Source organism: Odocoileus virginianus, chromosome 2, assembly GCF_023699985.2.
Source record: "Odocoileus virginianus isolate 20LAN1187 ecotype Illinois chromosome 2, Ovbor_1.2, whole genome shotgun sequence".
Classification (NCBI taxonomy): Eukaryota; Metazoa; Chordata; class Mammalia; order Artiodactyla; family Cervidae; genus Odocoileus; species Odocoileus virginianus.
In genome coordinates, this window is record NC_069675.1 from 79134238 (window position 1) to 79161963 (window position 27726).

The 27726-nt window shown below is 40.5% G+C and overlaps 1 protein-coding gene across 1 annotated transcript in view; it reads left to right on the forward strand.

Annotated features, from left to right (window-relative positions):
- Positions 1–27726, forward strand: part of NBAS (NBAS subunit of NRZ tethering complex) — a 312019-nt gene that overhangs the window by 275778 nt on the left and 8515 nt on the right. The window contains exons 49-51 of the mRNA XM_070451500.1: positions 13263–13402; positions 17571–17709; positions 23566–23694. Coding sequence (XP_070307601.1) covers positions 13263–13402; positions 17571–17709; positions 23566–23694 — 408 coding nt within the window. The remainder of the gene's footprint in view (positions 1–13262; positions 13403–17570; positions 17710–23565; positions 23695–27726) is intronic.

Here is a 27726-nt window from a genome sequence, read left to right on the forward strand (position 1 = left end):
TGTGAAGCCCCTAAAATATTTTATCCTCCGAATTTACAAAGCTTAATTATTTAGACTGATTTCAATTTTTAATCGCTTACCTACAAAAAAGGGGAAGGGGCACCTTTCTTTTGTAGCAGCTCCAACAAGGTGTAAGAACTATTACACAGTTTATTTTAAAGCCACAGTGACCACTGTGGATTGACAAATGGCTATGAATCCAGAATACAAACAGTATAAATTTTAAAGAAAGGTAATGACTGTATTATGAATTTAGCAAATCCTGAAAACATTAAAATCTGTGTTAAGAAAGCATTAGCTATCACTGTTGAGAGTAATTAATTTAGGAAAATTATTGCATGAGGTCTTATAAAAACAAACCAGTTTAATTTTTCCAAGTCTGACTGACTCAATATTTTACTATCACTTGAAAATTACCCTGGATTATATGTTTTCAAACTGGATAAAACATTATTTGAAATCAGTTTAAAATGAAACTTTAGGAACAATCTACTGAAACATGAATCATGTTAAAAACAATTAATAAAATCATCTTGTGTTCTGAGGAAAAAGGATAGGACATCCCATCACTTTTTGAACACAAATGTTCGAAACCCTCTTACACTTTGCCTACTCACATCCAGATACAATCATTGACTTTTTTTTTTCTTTTTAATAAAGAATGGTATTTGGAAGCCAAGACTTAAGTACTAGGTATAGACATTGATTTGGTGGTATTATAGCTTTTAGATGCTCTAAGGGGACAGAGCACATGTAAGTCTATGTCTATTTTTATATGTTTGTATTCATTTTTAAGACCATGAATTTGTGTTGATACTCCCAGTGCCAATCCAGTTTATTCTAATCTTCTCTTTTTCCTTATTTATAAACTGCTTTCTCTGTCAGTGAGAAACTTGACTTCTTATCCATAGTGCATTTATTTGTTTAATCCCAGGAACAGATAAAGTAGTTATGGAAATTCCAGCCAACTTACTAGATAAGAGTATTTGTGTAGAGCTCTTTTTGTCTTTAGACTTAGAGTTAAAAGTACTTAAGAATCTTTTTTCAAGATTACGTCTCTCTCTCTTTCTTTCTCTTTTTCACACATACACACACACCACCTCCAGTGTGATTAGCTTATTCACTTATAGTACTGATAGATTAATTTTATTTTTGTTTGTATGGTTTTCCCCATCTTATTTATTTCAAATATGTATATACTTTTTGAATATGTGAAACATTTACATGAAATGTGAGAGGTCATTCTTTGGAATTTGGTGTTTTTTTCTTTTTCACTTACGATGTTTTGAAGTTTAGACATTCCTGACCTGTAATTATACTGAATATACCAGTTTTATGTAGTTTTATTCTTGTTCTTTTTGTTTTGGAGGATATATGGCCATTCTACATATGGACTATCTGGGAGCCCATATAACTCAGTGCCCACCATTTTCTTCTATGCATAACTCTCTGGATAGTTTCTAGCTGTAATAAAAAAGAGATTCAGAATAAAAGCTCTGAATATTCTAGTATAAATCTATTTTTACTTAAGTTGAGAAGATGCTTATGTACTGTCAGGTTTCATGTTTTATAGGTACGTCTGTGAATTGACCATTAGGCTTTCTATGTGTATTTTATCACTGAAAACTCATAATAACCCTTTGATGGAGGTTTTATTATAGTTCCATTCAACACATGAGCAAATAAGCACAGAGTAGTTAAGGAGTCTTTACAGTATCTTTGCTAAAACATAGCAGAATGATGTATTATTACTCGTTATTATGTATTAGGTATTCATTATTATGAACTGCCAGTACTGTCTCCACCATAAGAGCTCTGTGTTAACTCAGTGTTAGATACCTGTTCAGTTGTGTGTGTCTCTCTGTACATTGTCCTGTGTTGTGTTATATATTATATTATTCTCAAAGTATCCTGATAGGTTAGGTACTATTACCTTATTTTTGCAAATGAAAGCACCACGGCTTGGTGGGATATTTTCACCTGATCACAGAGGTATTAAGTGACAGGGCCAGTATTCCATCTGAGTCTGAGTGATATATTATAGTGAAAGCATATCTGGCTCCATGAGTTAGTCTATTACTACTATATCAACTTTAACTAAAAAAGCAAAGTCTGTCCTTAAAATTTTCACTTTTATAGCAATTCTTTAAAGTAAGCATGTACTTCTAGAGGCTCATATGGAGTGATTATTTGTCCTAGAGGAAAAGTTTATAAGGCAAAATCTTTCTTATTATTTTATTTTTTAATTTTTTTCTTATTATTATTTTCTTATTTTAAAACAGAAGTATTTCCCCTCTCATATGTCTCATTTGAAAGATGCTGTCATCAAATATTATATTTAGCCACCTGAAAATGTGTGTATTGAAGTTACAGCAGCACTCAGTTATGGAGAGGGATCATGGAATGCTTTACTGTGTCATTTCTAGCTTTAGAAATAGAGTGAAATAAGTAGGCTGGAGAACATGGCTCATGAGTGCAGTCGCCAGCTTTTTTTGTATATTTATGTGTTTATGCCCCCCACATACAACTCCAAGCATCTGGAAAACCCTTGGAAACTTAATTCTGTCATTGGGTTCCCTTCCCATCCTAAGGATGTGTTTGCCATACACTAGGAGGGACTTTTTAATGGCAATTGAGGACCCTTTATTCTTGAGCAGTTCACAAAAAGACACTCATTTCCCTAATACACCTTCGGAGAGAAGCAGAGGCTAAATGTGTGTGCCCATCAGCAGAGGCAAAGGTAGGAAATAAATCAGTGGCTCACTTGTTTATTGCTGATCAGGACACCCTTCCTGTAGTAGATATTCTTCCCTCCATGTGGGCTTGGGAATGTTATTTGAACCCTCAGGCTGTCTTTGCAACACATTTTGCCTTTATTACAAACAGTGCAAGATACAGTAGTTATGCAATTCTCTCTATAGCTGCATCTATTCTATAGTTCTCTGCTATAGCAATGAGAAAATTGACTAGAAGATAGCTGTCCTACTTTCAGTATTTCAACTTTAGTCTTATTTCCACAATTTTATATTTTCTATTAATAAAACATAAATACTCAGAAATAGGCATAATAATGATTAATGTGATTTATATTCTTTTATCTAATAATAATTATCAATTACAATAATTAATGGGCTTCCCTGGTGGCTGAGACAGTAAAGAATCTGCCCACAGTGCAGGAGACCTGGGTTGGATCCCTGGGTTGAGAAGATCCCCTGGTGAAGGGAACAGCGGCCCACTGCAGTATTCTTGCCTGAAGAATTCCATGGACAGAGGAGTCTGGCAGGCTATAATCCGTGAGGTCACATAAACTTGGGCATGACTGAGCGACTATCACTTTCACTTTCACTTTCACTGTGATTAATGGTAACGATACTGTTTATCCAGTACTTGGAGTTTCCTGGTGGCTCATAGGGTAAAGCCTCTGCCTACAGTGCAGGAGACCTGGGTTCAATCCCTGGGTCAGGAAGATCTTCTGGAGAAGGAAATGGCAACCCACTCCAGTATTCTTGCCTGGAAAATCCCATGGATGGAGGAGCCTGGTAAGCCTAGGAGTCCATGGGGTCGCAAAGAGTCGGACACGACTGAGTGACTTCACTTTCTTTCTTTCTTCGTTGAGTACTTACTGCGTACTAGACACTGGTCTAAGTACTGCTTAGATTAGTGGGGGGTAGTCTGGCAGTTTATGACTAAATGCAACAGCTCGTTCAACAGCCTGTGACTTTTTGGTCTTCTGAATATTTGACTTCCCTTCCGCAGAGAAGCACATTTGATCCAGTGGACACAACAGGTAGTGTTGGCCACCCGGAATCTTAGAAAAGGAGTAGTTATTAATCCCAAACTCCTAATTTGGAATTAACATATACACACTACTGTATATAAAGTAGGTAACCAACAAGGACCTGCTCTATAGCACAGGGAACTCTCCACTATATTCTGTAATAACTTATAAGGGAAAAGAATCTGAAGAAGAATAGATACAGGTACATTTGTAACTGAATCACTTTCCTGTACACTTGAAACTAACTTAGCATTGTAAGTCAACTATACTTCAATGTTGATTTTTTAAAAAATGGGATAAACTTAAAAGTAGTAGGTGTAACAGACAGGAATCTAGTCTTCTAGAAGTCATTTCTGTCACCTTTTCATATTTCTACATATCTGTTGAAGTAGGGATATTTTTTTTGTTTATTTGTTTTGTGTTTTGAAGCTGTGTGTACACACCTGGTTCGGTCTGACTTTACCGTGTTCCCAAGAGGACTTGCACACGGCCTTGGATATCATCATATGAGCCTTTTAGAACCAGTCTAGTAGCTCATAAACTCACATGGAAGATAGTATACAATGATGCATAAGCCTACTATCAATAATAATCCCCTACATGTTGCTAGTTTTTTCTGTTGATAAAGTACTTTCATAAGCATTAGTACCTATTTCGTATTCACAAATATCTGAAGATTAAGCTGCTACCGTTGCCTACAGGAGGGTGCAGATTTCAGGAGACTAGCTTAAGATAGTCATGTCCATCTTCAAGCAGCCACAGAGAAATTAAAGTCAAAGCTGTTCACATCTGAGAATAAGTGGTTCAGTCCACTTTTTCAAGGACAGTGACTCCATGTCTGATAAGGACGCTGCAGCTACTTGACAAATGACTTACCGCGAGGGCTGAAGTCACCCAATTCAATGAAGAGAGAAACATCACTTTCAGAGACAAAAGGGAAAGAGGTATTTTTATGTTTGAGTCACACTTGAATTTTACCCTTTAAAATCCTGTGATATTTGGTTAGTGGTGTCAGTATGGAGTTGTCACCAACTCTATAATGCCTGTAAAATTGTGGACATTTTCACCCCCTGCCCACAGGGGAAGGGACAGAAATATTAAAAGAAATATATGTCACTTTCATTTTCACTGGAGAAAAAAGAATGAAACTAAGTGTAGGAAAAAAATAACAATTCTTTCAATTTTATTTTTACTGTTCTATGCAAAGCATATTTGAGTCATTCCAGATACATTACCTATTGCACAAATAAGCAAAGTTTTAAAAGGAGCTAAAAGTTAACCCAAGATTCCATTATCCTAAAATAGCCATATTTCTTCACATACTTTTTCTGTCCTGCCTAATCTGTAGGCGTAATTCATGTTAGAAGAAATCATAGCACCCATTTCTGCTTTTTTATATCCAGCTTATTATGTAGGTGATAATATGAATAATGCCTACTGTCTATTGTGTGCCTACCGTGTGCCAGCCTCTTGCTGGCTACCTTATCTATATCCTTTTATTTAGTGTTCACAACCATCACAGACATAACGTATCTCCATTTTATGGAAGAGGAAATTAAGGCCCAGAAAGGTCCAGGAATGCCTCCAAAATAAACATTTTTCTGTGTTACTTTGACTTTGCCAGCACTGTTTTAAAAGCTGGTCATTTAAAAAATAAAAATAAAAAAATAAAAACTGGTCATTTAGTTGAATTTCCCTTTATTATTTGTTTTAGAATCTCCTTATATAGTATGTTATGAAGTCTGTTACAAAGTTCTTATGGAGCATTTGATAGCCACCTACAGTTTTTCCTCGCTATTAATAGGTTCTGTAGTCATATCATATTGCAGCTGTTTGGTCACTGAAGTCAGTTCTCTGAACTTAAACTTTTATGAAATATATTTAGATACTAGAAATATATATTTCAATACAGACTGCAGTACTTCCCAGAAAAGAGAAAATCTGATTGTTTCATAGGTGCACGCTCATACTCATCCAGGGGCCTTGTTTTTAGGGAGTCTTAATCCCCATGATATTGATATAAATTATGTGCTCTCAGCCACTGCAAGCCTCTGAGATGTGTTTGCTTTAACTTTTGTTGTCTTGGAGCAGTACTTCCCCTCCTGATTTTTACATATTTCTTAAAATACTCTTTCAGCTCTACTTTCTCCTTTTCTTCTGGAATTCTGATGAGAAATAACCTTCCCCGGGATGTCTTCCACTTCTAGGTCAGCACTCAGGAAACACTGAGTCTGAGTGGCTTCCTTCTGTTGGGGTTGTTCCTCCAGTCCTGGGGTTCCAAGCTAGTTTGCATTCTTTTTATCATCTTTATGAGTTCTCTTTTGTTGTCTCTTTAAGTATTTTCATGGTTATTAGTTATGCTTAGCAGAGAGGATTAGGGAAAAATGGGTCAAAGCCATTTTGTCCAGGCTGGAAGTTTCTTGCACATTTCTCTTTTATATTTCTTTATACAAAAATTTATTTTGCATTTTAGTTATCAGAATTTATTTTTAAAGCCTGATTAAGGCATTATGAACAAGATAAACATATTATTTTGGTAAGTTTTGATAAATTTAGGTAGTTTAATATGTGGACACAAATCCTAGATTAGTATATATATCAAAGTATGCCGGGCTGGTTAAATCACAAGCTGGAATCAAAATTGCTGTAAGAAATATCAACAACCTCAGACATGCAGATGATACCACTCTAATGGCTGAAAGTAAAGAGGAACTAAAGAGCCTTCTGATGAGGGTGAAAAAGGAGAGTGAAAAAGCTGGCATAAATTCAACATTCAAAAAATGAAGATCATGGGCATCCGCACTTCAGTTCAGTTACTCAGTTGTGTCCCAACTCTTTGCGACCCCGTGGACTGCAGCATGTCAGGCTTCCCTGTCCGTCACCAACTGCTAAAGTTTACTCAAACTCATGTCCATTGAGTTGGTGATGCCATCTAACCATCTCATCCTCTGTCATCCCCTTCTCCCCCCACCCTCAGTCTTTCCTAGCATCAGGGTCTTTTTCAATGAGTCAGTTCTTTGCATCAGGTGGACAAAGTATTGGAGTTGCAGCTTCAGCATCAGTCCTTCCAATGAATATTCAGGACTAATTTCTTTTAGGATTGTCTAGTTGGATCTCCTTGCAGTCCAAGGAAATCTCAAAAGAGTCTTCTCCAACACCCCAGTTCAAAAGCATCAATTCTTTGGCACTCAGCTTTCTTTATAAATCTCCCATCCATACATGACTACCATAGCTTTGACTAGACAGACCTTGGCAAAGTAATGTCTCTGCTTTTTAATATGCTGTCTAGGTTGGTCAGAGCTTTTCTTCGAAGGAGCAGGCATCTTTTAATTTCATGGCTACAGTCACCATCTGCAGCAATTTTGGAGCCCAAAAAGATAAAATCTGTCACTGTTTCTGTTTCTCCATCTATTGGCCATGAAGTGATGGGACCAGATGCCATGATCTTAGTTTTCTGAATGTTGAGTTTTAAGTCAGCTTTTTCACTCTCCTCTTTCACTTTCATCAAGGGGCTCTTTAGTTCTTCTTTACTTTCTGCCATAAGGGTGGTGTCATCTGCATATCAGAGGTTATTGATATTTCTCCCAGCAATCTTGATTCCAGCTTGTGCTTCATCCAGTGCAGCGTTTCTTATGATGTACTCTGCATGTAAGTTAAATAAGCAGGGTGACAGTATACAGCCTTGATGTTTCCCAATTTGGAACCAGTCTGTTTTTCCATGTCCAGTTCTAACTGTTGCTTCTTGACCTGCTTACAGATTTCTTAGGAGGCAGGTCAAGTAGTCTGGTATTCCCATCTCTAAGAATTTTCCACAGTTTGTGTAAGATCATGGAATCTGGTCACATCACCTCATGGCTAATCGAAGGGGAAAAAGGGAAAACAGTCACAGATTTTATTTTCTTGGGCTCCAAAATCACTGTGGATGGTGACTGCAGCCATGAAATTAAAAGATGCTTGCTCCGTGGATGGAAAGCTATGACAAACCTAGAAAGCATATTAAAAATGAAAGACATCAATTTGCCAACAGCTATGATTTTTCCAGTAGTCATGTATGGATGTGAGAGTTGGACCATAAAGAAGGCTGAGCACCAGAGAATTGATGCTTTTGAATTGCGGTACTGAAGAAGGCTCTTGAGAGTCCCTTGGACTGCACAGAGATAAAACTAGTCAATTCTAAAGGAAATAAACTCTGAATATTCATTGGAAGGACTAGTGCTGAAGCTCCAATACTTTGGCCACCTGATGCAAAGAGCCAACTCATTAGAAAAGACCCTGATCCTGGGAAAGATTGAGGGCAGGAGAAGGGGGTGACAGGGATGTGATGGTTGGAGGGCATCAATGGACGTGAGTTTGAGCAAACACCAGAAGATGGTGAAAGACAAGGAAGCCTGATGTGCTGCGGTCCATGGGGTTGCTAAGAGTCAAACACGACTTACCAGCTAAACAGTGATTATCCAACAAAGTATGTTATTTATCATATCTTAAGAAAACATGTGTTCCAGTCCAGTTTTAGTCCCATATTATTCTCATATAAGGTAAAGCTTTTGTAGCTACAGTGATCGAGTTTAAAACTGCTTTCTTAAGAGCTGAATAATGACAATTTGGCATCCTTTATGATAATCAGGGAATGTGCAAGTGTGCGTACACAAAATGGATGATTTGTTGCTGTATTTTTCACATTTATATTTTAGACATGGGTTTCAATGCTCCGAGAAACAAGTTACTAATAATTGAAATTATTTTACCCCTAAAATGTCTGTGTACATGTGAGGAAGGCATTATACAAAGAAACCTACTACCTCACACATTTTTAAAAATGGAAACTAATATTTGGACACTAGTATAAAAGCAAACATTGAAAGGTCTAATTTATAGTTTCTTTTCTCTTTCCTTCCTTTGTGATACAGTTCATGCTCTAGATATTTATAAGCTACTACAATTTCTAAAAAGAAATCAATCTAAATTATATTGAAAACATGAATCATTTTTTCCTAATCTCTTCATTTACTTGGTATGACTCTACATTGTGTAAAGGAGAACTGTCTTGTTATTAATTATACTGCACTTAATTTTAGAAACTGGAATATTGGCACTGTCAGGAGATTTGTCATTCAATTGTTTTAAAATATTTTTTAAGCACAAAAAGTTTCTCTACAAATAAACCCAGATAATAAATCAGAAGGAAGAAGTCAGCATTTACAGACCCTTTTCCATGCTGCAGACCTCCAGGCATCTACTTAAAGCTTCTGAGACAATGGGGATTTTTGGACCCTATTTTTCAGACTTGGAAAATGAGACAAAACAAGGGACCTTACAGAAATCATACAGCTAACCACAAGGCATCATTGGTTGAAACATAATGTCAATAAACATGCCACCTCTGGTATTTTTTTAGTGATTTCCTTTTGGTGGGATCTTTTTATTTAAAAAAAAAAAACATACCTTTTGTCTATCTCCAATCAAAAAAAAAAAAAAAAAAAGAACAGCCAAAAATCTATGATAACTCCATGCATATTTAATATCATTCTATGTTGCAATATTTTATAATTATTTATTTGTATGTCTGCTCATTCATTCATTCACTTAATCAGTTGTTGTTCTTCATTCGGTCACTCAGTCATGTCAGACTCTTTACAGCCCCATTGACTGCAGCATGCCAGCCTCCCTGTCCATCACGATCTCCCTGAGCTTGCTCAAACTTATGTCCATCAAGTCAGTGATGCCATCCAACCATCTCATCCTCTGTCGTCCCTTTCTCCTCCTGCTTTCAATCATTCCCAGCATCAGGGTCTTTTCTAATGAGTCAGCTCTTCACATCAGGTGGCCAAAGTATTGGGGCTTCAGCATCAGTCCTTCCAGTGAATAGCCAGTGTTGGTTTCCTTTAGGATGTCTAACCAGATCTCCTTGTAGTCTAAGGGACTCTGAAGAGTCTTCTCTAACACCACAGTTCAAAAGCATCAATTCTTCATCTCTCAGCCTCCTTTATGGTCAAACTGTCACATCCATACATGACTACTGGAAAACCTTAGCTTTGACTAGATGCACCTGTGTTGGCAAAGTAATGTCTCTGCTTTTTAATATGCTGTCTAGGTTGGGCAGAGCTTTTCTTGAAGGAGCAAGCATCTTTTAATTTCATGGCTGCAGTCACCATCTACAGTGATTTTGGAGCCCAAGAGTGCATTAATTTTTTTAAACACCATCCTTGTAGAGAAAGGGGGACAAAAAGAAACAAATGTAGAAAAATATGGGAAACCTATTGAAAATGTGTCCATTTCCCCATTACCCCTCGACTCGCCCATCCTGCAACACAAAATTAGTGCAGCTCACGTCTTCATCAAAATTCCATTCCACGTTTCCATTGTTTCCCCATCTATTGGCCATGAAGTGATGGAACCAGATACCATGATCTTAATTTTTTTAATGTTGTTGAGTTTTAAGCCAACTTTTTACTCTACTCTTTCATTTTCATCAAGAGGCTCTTTAGTTCCTCTTTGTTTTCTGCCATAAGGGTGGTGCCATCTGCATATCTGAGGTTATTGATATTTCTCCTGGCAATCTTGATTCCAGCTTGTGCTTCATCCAGCCTGGCATTTTGCATGATGTACTCTGCATATAAGTTAAATAAGCAGGGTGACAATATACAACCTTGATGTACTCCTTTCCCAATTTTGATCCAGTTCATTGTTCCCTGTCTGGTTCTGACTGTTGCTACTTGATCTGCATACAGGTTCCTCAGGAGGCAGGTAAGGTCTGGTATTCCCATCTCTTGAAGAATTTTCCACAGTTTGTTGTGATCCACGCAATCAAAGGCCTTAGCGTAGTCAGTGAAGCAGAAGTAGATGTATTTCTGGAATTCTTTTGCTTTCTCTATGATCCAACGGATGTTGGCAATTTGATTTCTTCTTCCTCTGCCTTTTCTAAATCCAGCTTGAATGTTTGCAAGTTCTTAGTTCACATACTATTGAAGCCTCATTTGAAGAATTTTGAGCATTACTTTGCTAGCATGTGACATGAGTGCAATTGTGTGGTAGTTTGAACATCTGCATTGCCTTTCTTTGGGATTGTGATGAAAACTGACCTTTTTCAGTCCTGTGGCCATTGATGAGTTTTCCAAATTTGCTGGCATGTTGAGTGCAACACTTTAAAAGCATCATATGGCTCAGCTGGAGTTACATCACCTCCACTAGCTTTGTTTGTAGTGATGCTAAGGCCCACTTGACTTCACACTCGCTCTAGGTGAGTGATCACACCATATGGTTATCTGGGTCATTAAGATCTTTTTTGTATTGTTCTTCTGTAAATTCTTGCCACCTCTTCTTAGTATCTTCTGCTTCTGTTAGGTCCATACCGTTTCTGTCCTTTATTGTGCCCATCTTTGCATGAAATGTTCCCTTAGTTTCTCTGATTTTCTTAAAGAGATCTGTAGCCTTTCCCTTTCTATTATTTTCCTCTATTTCTCTGCATTGATCACTGAGGAAGGCTTTCTTCTCTCCCCTTGTTATTCTTAGGAACTTTGCATTCAAATGGGTATATCTTTCCTTTTCCCCTTTGCCTTTCACTTAATCACTACTGTTAATTTACTCTCTCTCAGGAATTATTTTAAGTAGTGGGGATAAACCAGCAAACAAATGTTTCTGTTTTCTCGAAGAGGTACGTTATATGTCACAAACTTGTAAGTGCTAAGAAGGAATCTAAAGCGAGGGAGGGAAATGGGATGGGGAAACGCTAGTTTAGCAGGGACAGTGTATTCCCTAATAAGGTGACATTTGAGAGATTTGAAGAAAAGGAATGAGCCATGCAGATGTTGAAGCAAGACTGTGCCAGGCAGTGGAAGGAGATCAAAGTTCCTGAGGTGGAAGCAGGCACGAGGAATACACAGAGCACCCACGAGGCCGAGGCTGGAGAGGAGTTGCAGGTGGTGAGGTCAGGTAATGACAAATGGGTGCTTTGAGAGGATTTTTTTTTTCAAACACTTCTTTATAAATGGGAAGAAAATGTTGCCAAATTCCCAATTAAACCACTAATATAAATAATTCAAAGCTTCTCTAGCTTACCGAGTCCTCCGTTTTCAGAAAATCCTGATCTGAGCATAATTATATATTGGCTTTGCCACTCTATAGCCATGTTACCAGGACAGACAAGCCTGCTTCTTCATCTGAAAATCGAAGTTAGTAATACCTATGCTGTTCTCCATATAAGACTGTTAGAAGGATCAACTGACTGACTGTATTGTAAAATTATTTCAGAAACTAGAGGAAGTTTTGGGGTTATTAATTGTTACTCCATGCAAGAATGACATGGGGCTTTAAGTTGGGTTTTGAAGGATCTGACTGGTTACTGTGTCAAGACTGTCCATAGTAATTAGCAGTAATTACATGGTACGTGTCAACTTTTGTGAAAATTTAGAATTCATAGTATAACTTTTTCAGGTAGCTGCTCAGGATCAGAGCTGGAATGACCGTCAAATCAAATGTTTTGGGAACATACATTAGTACAGACAGTTTAGCAAATATATAGGTAACATCCATTCTCATTCTTACAAGGTATCATCTTGAGTCTTAAATACCTAAATACAGAGGATGTGAGCTTTTGGCTCACACAGCTTTTGGCTTTCTTTATATTTAAAACTGTTTTCTAGCTTAAAATAGCAAGTATTTTCTTCACAGAGGTGTTGGAGATATGAGGACTGCCTTAATGTAAAAGAAGTATTATTAGGTTATTCAATAGGAGGAAAAATTAGTTTTTAATTGACAGACTTCTTTAGAAATGGAGCTGTGAATAAAAGATATTTTATCAATACTTTGATTTATAGCAAAAAAATTCCTTGTCATATATGCTTTGTGTGTGCTCAGTTGCTCAGTCATGTCACAAGGCTTCTCTGTCCATGGAATTTTTTAGGCAAGAATATTGGAATATATTGCTATGCTCTCCTGCAGGGGATCTTCCCAACCCAGGGTTTGAACCCCTGTCCTCCTGTGCTTCCCACATTGCCAGACGGAGTCTTTACAACTGAACTACCTGGAAAGCCCCAAATGTACTTTAATAAAATCTTGAATTTTCAATTACAGAAATATTCTAGACAGTATGAAGCAATGGCAGGATAATTTATTGGCTGATGTTTAGTATGATGAACTGCTATAATCTCACATGAAACTGAACTGTATTTTTAAATGACATACATTGAATGCTAATAAGTCAGTTCTATGAAAACCTACTTTTTAAAATTTATTTTGGTAAAGAATGTGGAAAACCTTCCTATGACTTCATTCTAAGCAACTTTTAACATAAATGTTTGAAATTGGGTAAAACATAGAGCTTTTGTAGGTTTTGGGGGAGTAAAGTTAGGTGGTGTTGTTGAATCTTTCCTTGACAGTTTGTAAACTTTTCTGAAAGAGCATTTAATCAAATAACCCAATTTGAGTTTTTCTGGAAAACAATCCAGGAGCCTTTGCCATGGGTTTCAGGTCTGTGTTACCTTTCCAGGTGGACTTAGCTGATGTGGAGGATGAAGAGAAGCGCTGTGAGCTCTTCACGGAGCTCCTGGAGGCCAGTCACCAGGAGGTGGAGTTCCAGCACCTGGTTTTGCTCCTGCAGGCTTGGCCACCTATGAAACGGGAGTACACGTGAGTATTAACATGCAGGTAGACTTCTTTTTTTTTAATTTTTATTTGTTTTTCAATTGGTGTAAAATTACTTTGCAATTTTATGTTGGTTTCTACTGTACAACAGTTCGAATCAGTCATAAATATATATACATACATATATGTATATATATGTATGTATATCCCTTCCCACCTGAGCCTCCGTCCCCTTCCCCCATCCCACCCTACTGGGTTATCACAGAGAACCCGGCTGGGCTCCTTGTTATTTAGCAGCTTCCCACGTGACAGTTTTACACATGCTGCTGCTGCTAAGTCACCACAATTGTGTCCAACTCTGTGCGACCCCATAGACGGCAGCCCACCAGGCTCCGCCATCCCTGGGATTCTCCAGGCAAGAACACTGGAGTGGGTTGCCATTTCCTTCTCCAATGCTTGAAAGTGAAAAGTGAAAGTGAAGTCGCTCAGTCGTGCCCGACTTCTAGCGACCCCATGGGCTGCAGCCCACCAGGCTCCTCCGTCCATGGGATTTTCCAGGCAAGAGCACTGGAGTGGGCTGCCATTGTCTTCTCCGATATATGTCAGTGTTACTTTCTCAATTCATCCCACCCTCACCTTCCCCCACTGTGTCCATAGGTCATATGCTACTAGATTCATCAATACCATTTTTCTAGATTCCATATATATGTATTAATATATGATATTTGTTTTTCTCTTCATGACTTACTTCACTCTGTATCAGAAACTCTAGGTTCACCTACCTCACCACAACTGACTCAAATTCATTAAAGATAGACTTCTTTTGTGTAGATTCTAGGTTTCAAAAATTAGTACCTGCAGGAGAGCCAATGAAAGAAGGATATAAAATTGGTATTAGCCTTTAGATGAAATTAGAATGATTTTTCTTGAAATATCACAGTTTCTTTCCATTTCTCCTTAGCCCTAAACAAAAATATTTCCTTTAGAAATAGAGACAATGCTTGATAGTCACGTCTGGTTAAGGATATCAACAAAGCTCCTCTGGTGGCTCAGACAGGACAGAATCTGCCTGCAGTGTGGGAGGCCCCAGTTCAGTCCCTGGGTTGACAAGATTCCCTGGAGAAGGGAATGGCAACCCACTCCAGTATTCTTGCCTGGAGAATCCTATGGACAGAGGAACCTGGCAGGCTACAGTCCATGGGGTTGCAAAGAGTCGAACATGACTGAGTGACTAACACACACACACATTTTTACCAAAAAACGCTTTGATGTTCTTTTAACACAGCTTACCATGCTAACTTGAATCCATGGGGAATAAATCACTAATTCCCATTTTTTGACAGCACACAGTGTTATGTGCAGTTGACATACATTATCACTTCACACAACAAAGCTACTGCAGGAAGGTGATGTTATCTAATTTTACAATGAGAAAGTGGAAACTCAGAAGTTAAATAATGTCAGGCTGGAACCTTCAGCCCATGCTGTCTTCTCCGTGTCATGTTGAGATTGGAGCCGCATGGAGTTAGTCACACAGTCCTTGCACTACCAGCCATGGGTTCCTGTGGAAGACGTAGCCAGATCTCCTCTGAGCACATGTGCTGCCTGTCATGAACCGCTGCTCCTTGCTGGCAGAAATCAAGAGTTCCCCGTCTGATCCAAATGCCTGGGGCAGGCCTCATCTTCGCGTTCCTCCTGCATCAGTGGGCTCTCTGTGCACACAGGCCAGCACATGTCTCCGCACTTCAGACATTGCAGAAGGATGCTTTCCTGAAAATAGATTATTCCGTGAGCAGTTTACGACTGCTAAGGAACATCTAGGCAGGCCTCTCCCCCTCGGATGAGACCGTTAGGAATTTATGAAGCAAACAGAGGAGAGGGGTGTTGTGGTTTGCATTTTAACCAAGTGTTTTCATAAGGGCAGGCAGCAGCTCTTAGATCTCCATCTTCTGTGGCCGCGATGGCAGGCTGACATGCCGATTTTGAGAGTAGGTTCTTCTCTTTGCTTTTTGAAACTCTGCAGTACCAATTCCCATGTCAAAGAAACTTTAGTTTCTCTGTGACAGTCCCTTGAAACAGCATTTCCATTTGGTCCCCAATTATCTGGGCTGAGCAGCCTCCAGACTTAAGGGTGCTTGTTAAAAACAGTCCCATGCTTGACTCACTGAGTCCAACTCACAATACCTGGGCATCAACTTCTCACCAGCTCCTAGGAGATGATAATGGGAAACAGATGTGGGCCCCACTGGTTTAGACTGTCAGTACAGATTCAGTTTTTCAGAAAATCATTAGGGTTGAATTACAGATTTCTTCATACACTCAAAATGAATCTCTTAGAGATAATTTTTCAAATTCAAAATATGATACGTCTGGTAGATTAGTTAACTGTGGTTCTGCACTTTCTGTTACTTTTGGAACACTGACCATCTCAAGTTACTCACCCGCAAGAAGCAAGCTCAGCTTTTTAAAACATTTACTGTGTTTAAAACATTTAATGAATGCATTTGTAAACAAAAATAGGTTCATTTTCAAAGATACAGTCTTACTTTGGTAGTCCTGTATGAAAATTGCTATCCTGTGTTTTGCACAACTCCTTTGTGAAATCATTAGCATTAGAACCAATCATGAGTATCTTAACCAAGCATTAGTGATCCACTTAATCCTTATACCACCTATGTCTCTACCTAGAGATAACCAAGTGATAAATCAGATCAAGTCCATTTCTGCTTCTTTCCTGGCTCATCATACAGTAAGAGTATGTGATGGATATACTTGAAACAGGTGCTTTAAAGTACTTTTGAATACTTCCCCCCCCCCCCACCCCCAGACAACCCAACATATGACTCTAGGCTGTAGCACTTTCAAAGCAACCAAAACGGGGGAGTGGAGCAGGAGAGGATTGCGTGGCAGTGGCTGAATGTCGCCTGTCAACACAGTCAAGTTCACAACTGAAGACTGTGCTTGATCCACATGACTGCTGATTTTCCAGTCCCAACTTTGGATTTTTAGTTTCAGTCCCTTTAGTTGTAGGCCCTTGTATCCATACCAGGAATGCATAATAGATTTGCATTCAATAATATCCATCGTGTTCCTCCAAAGTGTCACAGCTGGCTGGTGGAAGTTCCATTCTGATAGTTGTTGTCAAAACCACTGGATGCGTTGTGTTGACGAACCAGCATTTTTGCTGCAGGGAGGCGGCCTGTTAGGGAAAACCCCTGGGGAGCTGGGTCCAGACTTGAAAGAGGAAAGCAGAGGGCGAGTCCAGAGTGTCTGAAGACTCCTCCTCTGTCAACCAGACACTCTCCGGGGCTTTGTCTGTACCTTGAAATAAGCAGCATCCTTTGTCCTCACAGGTTGTTAGTTTGAGCTGAGACACAAAGGCTTTGCCAGAGGCTAGTTTTGTGGCGTCCCCTTGTTGTTGCACTTGATGTTTTTCTCAGGCACAGGCAATGAAATTCTTTCAAGGGAGGGACTATCCTTGGGTGCTCATTGTTTAGAAGCTACAGCTGTGCTTTAATGAGGCAACAAACTCTTGATAAATAGTAAAATTATTGTACAATGTTGTAAGTAAAATCAGTACCCCAGAATGAATGTACTCTTCGGTTGCTTCTTGAAATATAAATTGTGATGTTTTTTATGAATTCAGAGTAGTGATAGCCAGAGAAGGGAAACAAAAGACAAACTTTTGTGCTTTTACGTCTCAGAAATAAGAACAATAAATAAGATGTGCCCGCTATCAAGAGTGATACTTCACATGACAAGCACCATTCATTAACTGATGCAAGGAAAACATTAAATCGCTTTTTCACAGTGAAAAGAACCGAGGCCCAGAAAAGTTAGGTGGCTCCCCTGTAAGCATATAACTAGGCGGAGAGAGTTTCAGTCACCTCTGTTGAGTTACCCAAGTAGCCAGGGAGCCAGAATGTCAGCCTGAATGGCTGGGCTTCGAACCGCCTGTGCTGGCCGGCGTCTACCCACTGCCCCCACGCTTCTGGGCACTTGTCTACGCTGCAGCAAGCTCTTTTCCCTCTGCTTGATGGGGTCTTTCTCCAAGATAGACAGGAAGAAATACATCATCCTGATTATGATTGCAGTTTGCCAAAAGCATTTTACTTTGAACAAGTGGGATTTCTTTTCTATTTTTAAATTTCTTACCACAGTCATCATAAGTCTCATTGTTTCGAATGCCTGCATTTTTCTCCCTTCGAACCAGCGTGACCAATAATCCATGGGTGAGACTGGCCACAGCGATGCTTACCAGATGTACGACGGAGAGCAAGGAAAGGCTGGGGAATGAAGTTTTGAAAATCTGCCGCGCTCTGTATAACACAGAGCAGATGCTGCCTGCCGAGGTGAGTGGATGCTTCACGTGGCTTTGCTGGGGTCATCACTTTCCTTCCCCACCTCTTTTATTAGAAGCAGTATCAGCGACTGTGCTTGGGTAATGTTTCGCCTAAGTTATAGGTAGGTAAAGCCCGTAATCTGTAACAGATCAAGTGAAGAAGAGCAGTGCTGAAAGGATGCTTTGAGGTCTTTTTCTCTTTGTTGGAGCTCTGAAGCGATTTTCTTTTCACAAGTCCCACAGTAGAACCACAGTTTTCTGGGTTTTTTTTTGGATGCCCTTTTATGTCTAACTCACGTTTCTGTTGCAAGAGGTCACGGTATTTCAAGTGTCGTGTCTGCCTGACCCAGGCCAGTTGGTAATGTAGTGGTTACGTTAGTGTTCCTTGGTGGGTTACCAGCCACTCTTAATTTTCATATACTTTTTTACATCATTGTAATAACATTGTATAACAACAATATTTATTCTCTATAAACATGGTAAAAACACACGTTGACTTGTGTTCTCTATTTGATCCCATAGCAGAGCTGTCCCAGAGATATTTATGTAATATGTATATATATGCATCCTGCTGCTGCTTAGTCATTTCAGCTGTGTCCGACTCTGTGTGACCTTATGGACTGCAGCCTGCCAGGCTCCTCTGTTCATGGGATTCTCTAGGCCAAAATACCAGAGTGGATTGCCATGCCCTTCTCCAGGGAATCTTCCCAACTCAGGGATCAAACCTGGGTCTCCTGTATTGCAGGCAGATTCTTTACCTCTGAGCCACCAGGGAAGCCCTGTATGTATATATATATAAATTTCTACATTCTAAAATAAGCACATATTAGCTACAATCCCTGCCATGGATCTGACCTCAGCAGTATATTATTTGAGCAATCTATGTCTTAAATTTAAGCATCTGGATAATGGCATTAAGTTGATTAATTGATTTTTGAGTTTTTACCACATAAGAGAGAAACTTGAAAATGAAATTGTAAGTATGATTCTTTGAATCTTCATTGTAATCACGCAAGGAAAATGTTCTCATTATGAATGCACACTTAATGAGTTGTTTTCTGAATGAAGGACTGGCTAAGTGTTTTTTTATTGAATTTAAAGTATTGAGTCCATTTGAAGATGTCTTCAGCCACCAGAATGACAGAATTATTCTTTTAAATAATTAAAGTGCCAACACCAAAAAGCACCCCCCCCCCCACTCTGATAGCCTATGATTTCCTTAGATCCACTCCCTCTTGACTGGTGGTCAGCTCTAATGTGTTGTGACCACCTGGAGAGCGGGAGCCGTGGCTGCAGCATCTCGTTTCCGTCAAGGCAGGATTCAGCAGACTGGACAGTGGGAACTGAACAGAGCTGGTTACCCCCATCAGGGTGAAGAAATGACGTGGTTTTCACCTTTGCCTTCACATGAGCTAAGATTGCGCGTTGTTAGGTCAACTCCAAACTCCACAAGTGGCCTACTGTCAGTTCTTCCGAATCTAGGTTAGGAAAACATTATTTCAGATCACTGGACCTCCATTTTCTCATCTCTGAAACAAGGGGTTAGACCCCATGACGTCAGAGGGGACTCTTATTCCATCTCTTCTTCAAGGTCTCTGGTCCTGGGTGGAGTGTGAGCCGAGGCTGTCTGTTCTTTTCTTCATCCTCAGCACATAGTCCACTGACAAGCCCATCATTCTCTTGGGGTGAGGAGTGGAGTGCTGCATTGAGCCCCATTTTGAAGCGGATCATTGTCCCTTCTCTGATGTAATTTGATGAGATGAAAGATCATTATCAAGATCATTATCTGTTGCCACAGTGCCTTATTTTTTTCCTTCATTTTTCTTGTGCTGCTCTGTCTTTTAATTGGGTATGTATCTAGATTTTTTTTATTTTCCTAAGGATGCCATGATTGAAGGAACTTTGCAAATCTTCTGTTTGTATTAATCACTAAATGTGCTGAAATGTGAATTAGAATTGTTACAAAGGAAGGAGCAGTATGATGACAAAATGGAGATGTGTTGTTTATTTTCCCACCTTTGGAGATCACTTAGTCTCATTTCAGACTTCCCTAAGATTTAACATCACTGTGGCAGTAAAAGTATTCATGACTCTTCTTTTATTCTAGTACCTTTGGTTACCCTGATGCATGGTGTGTGAAATGCGATGGCCTAATTATCTCCGACAGGATTTAAAGGGGCTTACTTTTTCCATCATCCCTGTTTCCCATCCCTCCCACCAAGTTCCCATATGTAGAGATTTTTTTTTTCCTTCAAGACTTCATAACCGCCTGCTGCTGCTCATGATACTTGTTTACTTATGGCCCTGGTGATTGTGCCGATGACAGATATGACCAGAAAGATAAAAGTCGCTGTCTCATACAGGTCACATGTCCCCCAGTCTTGAAAGTTAGGCATCCTCCTTCCCAGCTTGTATCCATGGCAATACATGAACCATTCTCAGGAGTTGGGGATCTGTAGAACAGGAAATTGGCAACTCGGCATAAAACAAGCTCTTGGCATTTAGATTTAAAATTCCACATCACAGCTATTTATGGCTGCCCCCGAGGGTCCATGTGGAGGCACAAAGAGAAGTAGCGTTGCAGACGTCTTGGCTGGGTGTGTGGGCATCTGCCACCTGGGTGACCCCCCTTCTACTTAGTGTGATTGTTCACTCTCACGGTTAAGGCACTTCTGATGACGTCAAGAGCTTGATTTTCAGTGACCCCCATTCCGGCACACTTTGTGTTCCAGGCCCTTACTGCGGGCCCTGGCTCACCTTTAGGTGCTAGATACCCCCCGGGCCAGCAGGAGGCAAGGACACGAGGAGGCAAGGACCGCTGGTGAACCAGTCTCGCTTCTCTGACAACCATCACACAGGGCCCAGGACATCCCCACGAGTCCCAATCCACAGCGGGGAACAGCCTGCAAGACTCTGACCGGGCTTGGGGCCCTGCTCAGCTACTCCTCTTTCGTTAAAGGCTTCTCACTGTTGTTCTGTGTCCTGATGCCCAGACAGCTTGAGCTGTGAAGGTGCCATGCAAAGGGTTTCGCTTTGCTCCTTTCACCTTTCCTGTAGCTCTCTAAATCCCTCTGTAAACATCCTAATAAACTGTCCTCTTGTAACACAGGGGAAAATGCCTGATGAGTATAGTATAGTACTTAATTACAAAGTATTTAGCCAGTAACTGTTTACTGAGATAAAAAACAAAAAACAAAAAACTCTCAGTAGCTCTCATAAAATGAATTCTTCCGTTCCTGGATGTCTTTTTCTGGCTGTGGGATACTAGCCATTATGCCTGCTCAACAGGATATAAAGGTGATTGCCATAAATTTTTATTGAAGCTAAGATAGCTTAGTGATATGCTTATTCTGAATATTGTAAGTTCCTGAAAAATAACTTGTTTACCAATTTCTGATAACTTATAAGCAAATATGAGTGTTAAGAGAGGGGAATAATACAGATAATTTGAGGCTTCCCTGGTGGCTCAGATGGTAAAGAATCAGCCTGCAATGCAGGAGACCCAGGTTTGGTCCCTGGGTTGGGAAGATGCCCTAAAGAAGCGACTGGCTACCCACTCCAGTAGTCTTGCTTGGAGAATCCCATAGACAGAGGAGCCTGGTGGGCTACAGTCAGTGAGGTTGCAAAGAATTGAACACAATTGAGCAACTAACATTTTTTTCAAATAGCAAGCAAGTTTGGAATACAGAGAAGGAAAAACTTTCTTGCCCTCAAATGAAGCAGATAGATGAATGATAACAGTAATACAAGGTGACAGATAATGTAGGAAATATCTGATGAAGTAGAGCCAGGATGTAGGAGTGGCAAACCTGGGCCATCAGAGGCGCTGTCATGGGAAATAGGGTTTTCTTGTGCCTGTGTAAACTGAGACCTAAGGATGAGTTGAGAGTTGATCACACAGAGAGACAGCAGAGGTTCCATCCATCGTGTGTGAACACCCGGAGGTCTGTGAGAGCCCGTTGTTCCCTGCTGGTAGCCACAGGCCACATGTGAGTACTAAAATTAAGTTTAAATTAAGCGAAATGGAATGAAATTCAAAGTGTAGTTTCTCAGTGGCACTAGCCACATCTCAGGTGCTCACAAGCCCACGTGGTCCTCGGCTGCCCTGTGGGACAGCGCGAATGCAGAGCGTCCCAGGATGGGATCAAGCCCTCCTGGGTGCTGCCTTTCATGGCCTGTGCAGGATGGGGGAAGGAGCCGTGGTTCCAGGGGGCGGGCAGAGGAAGCAGGTCAGTGCTGTTTAGGCTCGACTGCCACATCCCCGAATTTACATTTCACCTTCCCAAATGGTTTCTGCAGGTTTGGGCATCCCAGGTTAAACATCCACATTTCTCTTTGGCCCGGATGCTGGGTGAGACCCCTCCGTGTGCTGCATGTGCTTTAAGGCACGCAGAGCTCTTTGCTGAATTAGATCTAGGTTTGAAGCACTTGTTTGGCAGAGCTGTTTCCCTGCCAGTATTGATCTTGTGTGGCACAGTATTCCAGTCTGGTTTCCAGCAGTGGCCTAAAAAAAGATTGTGAGTGGAATTCCAAAGAGACCTTTACCCCAGACTTTAAATAGGAGCTTCTTTATGTAGCCTTATTTTATCCACTTTTTATAATAACCTAAAAGAATTATGAAAATACCTGAAATGTGCGTTTCTCTTCTCTGATAGCTACTGTTGGGGTAGCACAAGAGCAGGAGGATCGACCAGTCCTGCACAGGGCAGTGATTCTGTGTTCTTTCAAAAACAGCCCTTGCTTTATGTAATGAGGTCGCACTCACTGCCTGGTCTTTGGTCCAAGTGTTCTGTTCTTTACAGCTAAAATCAGGACACCAAGGGAATGTGTAACTGGGCAGGGAGGAATAGCTTGAAAATTTATTTTATATGCTCTTATACTTTTGTTGTGAAGGATTATCATATTTATCTTATAGAAAAGGCTGCTCTCTATGACAGATTCAGCCAGTATGAAAAAGAGCTGTAAATAAAATTAAAATACATCTGTGGCGATCTGAATACATTTTCATTTTTCTGGACCACAGATAGTTTTATGAAGAAGGAACATCTTGGGTATATCAAGCATTCAGTTCACCTTGACATTAACTCTCAGTTCAGTTGCTCAGTCGTTTCTGACTCTCTGCAGGCCCATGGACTGTAGCCCACCAGGCTCCTCCGTCCATGGGGTTTCCCATCAAGAGTGCTGGAGTGGTTGCCACTGCCTACTCCAGGGGATTTTCCTGACCCAGAGGTTTAACCTGAGTCTCTGGTGTCTCCTGCATTGGCAGGCAGGTGTTTTACCACTCATACCACCTGAGAAGTCTTGACATTAACCATAAACAGGTTTTAAAATGTTTAAATTTCCGATTTCCTTTGTTAGACTGAATGATAACTAGATCTTTTTGATAATGTTAACAATCAAGAATAGTTTTTGTTGTTAAGCGTCTCGTAGATGCTGAGTATTGAGCATCCTTATTCACTAACACTTATTCTCACACACACACAAAACACTGCACAGTAGATACAGTTGCCTCCATTATACTTGGAAGGAAACTAGGGCTCTGAGAGTTCAGAAAAATTAATTCCAGCCCTCTAACCATCCAGTGGGATCCTATGCAGCCATTAAAATAGCAGTATTGTAGATGAATACGTGATACTCAGAAAGATTTTATCAATTAAGATGGTGAATTGAGTGAAGCAGGTACCAAACCCTACATCAGGGTGGTCCCCTGTGTGTCTTTTGAACAGTCACCGACGCACGCACACACATACACACACACACTCTCACACTTGTAGGAAAAGGAGAGGAAAGACTCCTCCAGAATCGTGCTGGGGCTGTGATGCATCCCCTTTCCTTCTCACTCACAAAGTCGCCCTTGTGGTTCCAGGGGGTGAAGGAGCTGTGCTCACTGCTGCTTGATCAGGCCCTGCTGCTCCCATCGCTGAAGCTTCTCCTGGAAAGCCCGGACGAACGTCTGCATGCTATGGCCCTGGATCACATCACCGCCATTGCTAAGGTACTCCCCACTGAATTCACTCATTCTTACTTTGCAGAGACATGCATTGGTATTGCAGTTCTCATCAATAACAACGGTAATTTACTCAGGACTGTTTTACTTACACTCTGACCACAATAGCTGTTTGTTTGTCTACAGTAGGTATTTGTGGTTTGCAGTAGATATTTGTTGACAAAACATTTTCTAGGCTTCTCCCGTGAACCGCAGAGTGTATCTAGTGCCAAGAATGCAAATCTGGATCAGGATGCATTTTCTCTAGAGAAGCAGAGTATCAAGTCTCTTTAAGAAAATTTCACAGCCGCCTGGCACTAGCGGACTAGTCTTGCCACTTGAAATCTGGGGCGAGGAGCTCTGACATCAGGCAGATTTTCTGTGCCTGCATGTGTTTGGTTATCCACTAATTAAAGGTGAGAAGAAGTCCTGTTAATGGCACCAGCGGAAATCTCAAGCTTGAGTTTCCTCCGGCAGCCGACAACGCCACTGAAGCCCATCCTGGCTTGTAGAAATGGGAGCCAGTGCCGAGGCTGGAGAGTTCTCCCTGCAGAGTGGCTGCCTTATTATCGTGAAGATAATAGTTTTTAAGGAAGAAACTTGTACTTCCCTTTTAAATTTTATACTTTGGATAGCTCAGAGTTGTGTTTCAGTGAATTTGCATTGTATGATCCTTCTGTGGGACACCCTTTCATCTGAATTGTGTATGTGTGTGCTTTAACAACAATATAAGAGCGTGTCTTCTAGGGACCAGAGAGGGTAGGTGAATCCTAGGGCAGAGGTGCAGTGACGAGATGGATGAAAAGATGTCTTGGATTTATAGCTTCATTAATGACAGAGGGTGCAGAAAGCAGGACATAATTGCCTTTGGAAATAGTCATAATGAACAAGATGAGAAAACTGTCATGCCTTTATTCATATTTTCAAAATAATGTAAAGTTTCTGTGTAGATTTTATTTTAAAAAATGCCTTTTATTATCATTGATAATTGAACATAATAGGGGCCTTTCTGGAAACTCGGCTGAAGTATGAAATGGAGGGGACTTGTCTAGCCTTAAGTATCCTCTCTGTGCTAAAATAACAGTTGCATAATACTGGGATTTGCAAGAAACTGAGAGCTGCAGTAAGAGTTTTTTTCTTATCTGATTTTTTATTGGAGATCCAAGGCATCAGGAAGAAGGAAGAGCTAGAGAAACAAGCGTGCTGTCAGTGTTTTTCTTCCGTCACCACCCTTGTACACAGTATTCATATCTCTGCTCAAGTATTCCCAATAAAACTTGCCATGGACACCTTTGAGAATAAAACAGTGATGTATTAAACATTGCTGTTCCCTATTCATCCTGTGTAGGGCATTCCTGATGCCCTCATGAATTCCACAGGAGTACAGATCAGTTTTCATTGTAAAGATTCTTTATCACAAATGTAGCAGTCAGAACTGCAACTAGAAGGGGAGCTCCCTAACTGTGAACCAGCCCTGCTGACTGCCTCACTGCCCCCACAACACACACATACTATCAAAATAAGAAACTAAACGGGAATGTTGCTCACACCCAAGTCATTTATAAATGGCACTAGTTTGCCTTTGTGGTACTTTATCTGCACATTTGATATACAGTCTTGTGCTTAAAACTCTGGATCTTGAATCATTTCGACTGTGGCTGGTTCACCCGGGGTTGTGATGAAAACACCCAAAACCCCTGTGGCCTTCAGATACAGAAATCAAAGCCAGAGGTGTAAATTGCTGAGGCAAGTCTGTTTCCTACCACTGAGACCCTTCTAGGCATTCAGTAATGACACTGACTTGTAACTTCTCTAAGATGAGGACTCCTATTAGGCTGGCCCATCTGCGACCTTCATGTGAGTTCATGGAAGATTTCACATCCTCCAAGGAACTAAAGTGTTGCTGAGTTTTCCAATTTTTAAACATTTTTTAACTTTTATTTTGAGATAATTTTAAGCTCACATTCAGTTGTAGGCAATAACACAGCAGGATTTTTTATAGCCTTCATCCAGTTTCTCAAAACGTTGACATCTCAACATGACTTTAGTATGCTTATAACGAGGATGTTAGCAGAGATACGATCTCTGGACCTTATGCAGACTCCACAGTTTTACATGCCCATGTGTGTGTGTGTACACATGTATAAAGTTCTGTGCAGTATTGTCACATGGAGATTCATGTGACCACAGTTAGGATCCGGAACAGTTCATGACAAGGATCCCCCCCCCAGCCACCGTTTGTAGCCACAGCCACCCCCTCCCTCTCCTACTCACCCAGCAACCAGTGAAGGCGCTCATCGTTCTCCATCTCTGTAATTTTGCCGTTTCAAGAATATGATATACATGGAAAGAAATTACTGTGATTTATCATTGCTCTCCCAGCACCATTAAAAAGTCATGTTACCCTTTTCTAAGGGAAGGGTTTCATTGGGCCGTTTTGCAGGTCTCCTGTCAAGCTATTTTACATCATACTTGGTTTTGTCATGAAAAATACGATGTGAAAGATACTGGTTTTCTTCTTTTGTGTTTATTTAGCTATTCACTCTGCCCATTAGTGGGCGACCCTGAGTTCATCAATAACTTGTTTCTCCCTCAATGGTTGTTGGCAATAGTTCCTGTTGATACTAAAAGGAAAAAAAAAATTTTTTTTTCAGAGAAACTCCTCTGATAGGTGTCAGTCATTCTTGCACAGTGCATGGATCCAGGCAAAAAAATGCACCCCCCTCCACTTGCTGATAGTGTGCATTTGTCATAATATACTGACAGCTTTATAGGGATTTATGTTTCAAAGGATGATTCTTAAACGCTGATGCCAGAGACCGTAGTGGTTTCTCCTCCAATAGCGGTGTTCACTTCTCTAAGCTTTTCTGAAATTGAAAGCCTCTGGTGTTTGGTGTGTTCTTCTTACCAGTGGCCAGCAGCCTCTTCTCTGGGCCAGGAATAGAAAGGCCTTCTTACGGATTATATCATTGGTGAATAATTAAAACCCTGATGTGGTCCATACGTCAGATCACCCATTCCATCAGCCTTAGTGAGATTTAGAGCTTACCTTCAAAACCTTTTTTCTCCAAGAAGGATATGCCTTGATGATGTGTTTGAATCTCCTCTTGGGGATATTTTCTACCAGGTGGAAGTCTCTTGACTCATTTCATCAAAGCAAGCAGGTCTGTGTTTATAATAGCTACAACGTTTTCCAATTCATAATTCCAGACCAATGGTAGCTTCTGCTCTTTACTGCTTCCTCCTTTTCAGTGCTGCTCGGTACCTCTGTCCCCACCTCACATCGCAGGGACTGGCCTGGACCACATACCTATTAAAAGAATCATTCATGGAAGAGAGTAGGACCTTTGGCACCTAATTAAGTGTTTCTCCCTGATGCTAGTAATAACTGTCTTCCAGTACCAACTGTGCTGGATGTTATAAAAGGCCCTTCCTCACTTTCCCTTTTTAATAATCCTCTGGGAAGATACCATTCTGGTTTCACAGATGAAAACACTGGAACTCAGGGGTCATACAGCCAGCAAGCAGCCAGAGCTGAAACTGAAGCCCTGAATCCAGTGTTCAGCATCTGTGTTTAATCACACTGCTGCTTTTGACCTAACTGGTAGACTCTCTTATATTGGAAAAAGGTTATCTCTGTAGAGAAGTGGACTCGCTGAAGCATCTTGAACCGTATAATATCAGCACTGAAAATAGTAGCACAGAGCTGGTCTGACAGCTTGCCTGATACAGGGCTTCCTCTTTCAAATTCCCCAAGTCACTAGGCCCTGATGGAGCCTGACTAGGGTGGGAGCCGACCAGTCCTGGGTGCCCTGTGTCAGGTTTAAAACCCTCACAAAAGAGCACCTCCAGAATGAAGGATCCTTTGAATGCGTGGCCCTCAGTCCTGCCCAGTAGAGTTGTTTTCACATCACAGTCCTTCATGTTTTTAATAAATGTGATTTTGCCATGAAGACACCAGAACCTACCAGCATCACCCACAGTGACCAGTGTCTCAGTTGGAGAGAGAGCTTTAAAGGTTCTCAGGAAAGCATGGTTGGG